The sequence below is a fragment of the Conger conger genome, chromosome 10 (genome assembly GCF_963514075.1).
Source record: "Conger conger chromosome 10, fConCon1.1, whole genome shotgun sequence".
Classification (NCBI taxonomy): domain Eukaryota; kingdom Metazoa; phylum Chordata; class Actinopteri; order Anguilliformes; family Congridae; genus Conger; species Conger conger.
Genome location: NC_083769.1, coordinates 39381088 through 39385408, shown reverse-complemented (window position 1 = coordinate 39385408; position 4321 = coordinate 39381088). Strand labels below are relative to the sequence as shown.

The following is a 4321-nucleotide window of genomic DNA, read 5'->3' as shown; positions in this document are numbered from 1 at the left end:
AGTGGCCGGGTGGCTAGTCAACCTTTGCGCACGCGCAGACGCGCCCCCCACGCCTGTGACGCTGCAATGTACACACCACACACCACACGGGGCGCGCCCTGCATGCGTCGTGTGCACAGAACTGCATTACTGTGTGGTGGTCATCCGTTTTCGAAAAGCATACCAGAAGTTACAACAAGGGTGCTTTTGAGCTTTGTTTGTAAAGTAATGCTACATTTTGGTAAAACAAACGCAGTATTGAAAACATTTTTGAGCTCGAAGCATTGACACAACTGAAATGTATTAGAAATATATAGCCTATGTTTTAGAAATATTACAATTAATGTAATTGGGAAATGGAAATATGTTCATCCCAATACCTTTAATTATTTGCACAGGCATATCTTGAAAAACGAAACAAAAATGTTTTAAATGAAGCCATGTTGGTTAAAAAGCAATTGTCAACGTATTGATGCTTCTGGGATGCATATTTGTTGCATAATTTTGAAGGACTCATTTTAGTTATTGAACACCTTTTTATTTTTCATATCTGCTTGTCATTTGAATTATAAGGAAGTGAAAATAGGAAAAGAAAACAGCCACAGTCAGCACACCCCCATCAACATCAGGACTTTGTCCAAACTATATAAGAAACCAAAAAACTGAACATGTTTTTTGAATGTATAGCAGTTGGTTCATGAGGATGGCGTCTACCTTTTCATTCCTCATTCTACACTGATGGAATGGGAAAGGAATGAAAAAAAAACATGTAGAAATGTTTTGTTATTGCTTTGGAAATGTTTCATATACAAACGACTTAAATACAGAATGCCCCGCTTCAAGTTTTGATTTAGTTAATGTGAATGAAATTTGAGTGGAAAGTGATTCAGGGAGTGTGAAGGGATTCAGGGAGCTACAGACAACAGAAATTTCCACCGTCAGTCCCTGTAACTTATCGTACAGTATTTTGTTTAAATGTCATATTGCAAAGCTATAACTATAACTAACATTGAGATGCTGTATGTACAGTATATGATCACAGAGGGGTGGAGGAGGATGGCATGAAGTGTTAAATACAGTGGAGAGCCAATAAAGGGAGTTTAGGGATTGAGAGTCCCAGTGTGTTTTTGATCTTCTCTCAATGACAGCTGATAGAGAATCGAGCTTATGAAAGCTGTTACTCACCAGCCCAAAATACACACACACACACACACACACGCATGCACAGACAAGCACATACACACACACACACACACACACACACACACACAAACATGCACAAACACACTTACACTGAAAAAAATGTGAATTAAGTGCAACCATTTGTAAACATTTAATCTAATTTTGAGTACAGAGCAATTTACAATTTATTATTTCTCATTATTTACAATATGGCATTTAAAATAAAACATACTGTAGTTTAATATATTGCTGAAAGGGGATAAAGTAGGGTAATTACATCTGCTGTCTTACAATACAGTATGTGTCTATAAAATAATACCCAAATGTCTTAAGCACATGAAAATAAGTTATTTACAAATAAGGGATGTTTTGACTGGTCGGTGATGTGTGCCTGTGTGTGTGTGTGTGTGCATATGCACCTGTGTGTGTGTGTGCATGTGCATAAAAAAAGTGCACATCTGATTGAATTAGAATGAACAGGTGTTGAAGAATGAAATAAAGTTTGATTCTTCCACACAATGTTTTTTCTCCTGCTAGAGAAGCCTTTAGGTGTGTGCTCTATGCTGTGCACATCAGCTCCAAATCAGTGGGGATATTGTCTTGTGTATTATCCTCTTCGAAGGATTTGACAACACAAATGTTACTCTTTCAACAGTTTGCCTGCAAAAATCTTTGAATTCTGTTCCGCAAAACAGCGGTGGCAGGATAAATAGTATGACATTTGATATGTTTTCTGTTAAAAGTGAAAATGAATTATTATAACTAGCGAGGGTACAGTTCACTTTTCAATAAATATCAGGAATCTTGAGGAAAGGCGTGATTTGTAGGAGCAGTCGTGGAAAAGGGAAGAGAGCAGCTGAAGAGCAGGGGCCTGGAGGAGCGTGGCGAGGCGCCTGCAGAGGACAGAGCTGACAGAGGCAGCGTAAATGGCAGGGCTAGGTGGGGAGTGCGTGAGGAGCGTCCGGGCGCGTCTCAGATCTTGATTTCGGTGCGGAAGGTCTGAGCGTGCTCCAGCTTCGCCGGATGTCTGCGAGCCTTGACCGTCAGGGTTCCGTCACCCCCCAGGGATGACGTCACAGAGGTGGGGTCCACATCCTGCGGCAGCTGGCACTTGTGGGTAAATGTGTTCATCACCGTTCCATCTGCCGCCAGCTGAGTTTGGGAAGAATGGAGAGAGGAAGTTTCACAGAAAAGACCATAATTAGTTTAAACAAACAAATTAGCACATTAAGAACAAATTACATCTGTGATGTAGGAATAATACAAAAATAAAGACAAAGAAAATGGTCCAGATGTTTCGCTGTGTTTCTTTTGACAGATTAAGAGACGGGCCTGCTTACCTTCTCAGCGTGGACTTCAATCTGATTGTTGGAAGTTGTGACGATTACATCTTCAGGGGAGAAGTCACGGACATCCACCGTGAACTGGTACGTGTCTCCGATGGTCCTGATATTTCCTGCTGTCCCGGAGCGACCTGGGAGACAGCCAATAATCCACTCAGTCATCCCTATCCTTATTAGCAGTAGTTTGTTTATGGAAGAACACAGTTGAAAGGCATTTGAGGGTTAAATCCATTCTTGGTAGAGGACTCCATACTGCAAGTCCTCTACCAAAAGCCGAACCAACAATAACTGACAACTGTGCCCACCTCTTGGCCATAACTGTCAGACACCTGTCCTCTCCTGTATTAAACCATATCTCTTTAGAGGAGCCATGTCTTTATGACTCCCTGAGTGTGTGTGCTCGTGAGAATGCACGTGCGTGCTTGTCTGTATGAAAATATGTATTCCAGTTGTTAGGCGACAGCTTGCCTTCAATCAGAGCAGTGACTGAGGGCGCATTCTTAACCTTGGACAAACTATTCCCTGGCACATGGGTGCCTGCTAACCCCTCCCACCACTGCCATCTAAGAACCTCACATTGGGCATATGGGTGTACCCCTCACAGTACCAAAATATCCTCACCCCTCCCACCTCTATCCTGTTTGGAGACCACTCTGTCAACACAGAGGAAGAGAGCAACAGCTTTCTACCTAGAGAGCCATTACTGAACACACTTACAGTAATTCTGCAGTTGTTGTTGTTGCATTCATCTCTCCAGCATGCCTTTAATGGAGGTATTGATTCACTGTTTTCTTAAAATTTCAGACAGAACATGCCCTGTTTCATGAAATTTCCAGAAAAGACATTTACACCCCAAGCAGCGGTCATGTTAACACATCAGTCTTCAGCATAACACATTTTACATTGGTCATGGAAGTGGAGACGCCATTGACCGACAACCCAGAAGGTTACCTGAGAATCCCAGTGTGTTCTCAAGGGGAGGGCGCATGAAGGACCCAAAATCCTCCGCAAACATGCCCCGACTCTTCTCCATGTAGGGGTTTGTGGAAGTGGACGATGAAGAGGAAGACGAGGAGGACGTTTGGTGGAAACTGCGCTCCGATCGGTAGGCGGAGGGGTTGGTCCCGCTCATTGACGACTCAGCGCAACGATGGAGCGGAGCGAGTCTGTTTAAGGGAGAAGTGTACAGAGCCAGAAGTAAAAGAGGAGGCTAGAGGAGGGAGAGGGAGCAAGCTTGGTCAGAGTTTTAAATTATCCTTTACTGCCCCAAACGCCCTAAGCCCCAAGCCAGCAAAGGGCAGAAATCACCTCAATTGCCCGCTTCCACTTCCCTTTGTTTTGACCGGTCTCTTCTTTGTGTCGGTCTACTTTGATTCTTTTTTTGTGCTCTGTATCCTTTTCTCTCCTCCTTTTGTATCTCCGTCCCTCTGTCCTCTCTCCTTCTATCTCTCAGATTACAATGAGCCCTGTAGGCATGCCCAGTCTGTCAGGCTTATATATTGTGGGCTTGAGTGATGGGTTTGTGCATGTGTGTGTGTGTGTGTGTGTGTGTCTGTGTGCTTGTGTGTGAGTGTGCAATCAGGGAGGTTTGTGGGATCACCAGGTTCTATATTTACCATCTGAGATGGAGAAAAAGGCCAAGAGTGTCCAGGGCTGGAACAGATTGGACTGATAAGGGTGTCTAGAGCCCAAGAAAGGTTGCAGGCAAAGACAGAGAAGGACAGGGAGAAAAGAAAAACTGGAGAGAAGGTGACGTACTGTGAGAGGGAGTGATTTCACATTCCGCTTTCCCAGACACAGTTTATTTACCCTCAGGC

At 43.5% G+C, this 4321-nt stretch overlaps 1 protein-coding gene across 1 annotated transcript; it reads right to left on the bottom strand.

Annotated features, from left to right (window-relative positions):
* Nucleotides 1-1417: 1417 nt before the first annotated feature.
* hspb7 (heat shock protein family, member 7 (cardiovascular)) lies at nt 1418-3827 on the bottom strand. The gene is made up of 3 exons (XM_061258803.1): nt 3456-3827; nt 2502-2635; nt 1418-2313 (listed from the first exon to the last, which is right to left on the bottom strand). Exons 1-3 carry the CDS (start codon nt 3634-3636, stop codon nt 2134-2136), a joined length of 495 nt encoding a protein of 164 aa, XP_061114787.1. The 5' UTR covers nt 3637-3827; the 3' UTR covers nt 1418-2133.
* Between the last annotated feature and the right edge of the window lie 494 nt (nt 3828-4321).

Bases quoted from the DNA above. Each gene is read 5' to 3' on its own strand.
- hspb7 (XM_061258803.1), bottom strand. From the start codon at position 3,636: ATGAGCGGGACCAACCCCTCCGCCTACCGATCGGAGCGCAGTTTCCAC. The intron at 2,636-3,455 runs GTAACCTTCTGG...GCTGTCTCCCAG, and splicing joins GAACACACTGGGATTCTCAG to GTCGCTCCGGGACAGCAGGA. The intron at 2,314-2,501 runs GTAAGCAGGCCC...TCCCAAACTCAG, and splicing joins TTGAAGTCCACGCTGAGAAG to CTGGCGGCAGATGGAACGGT.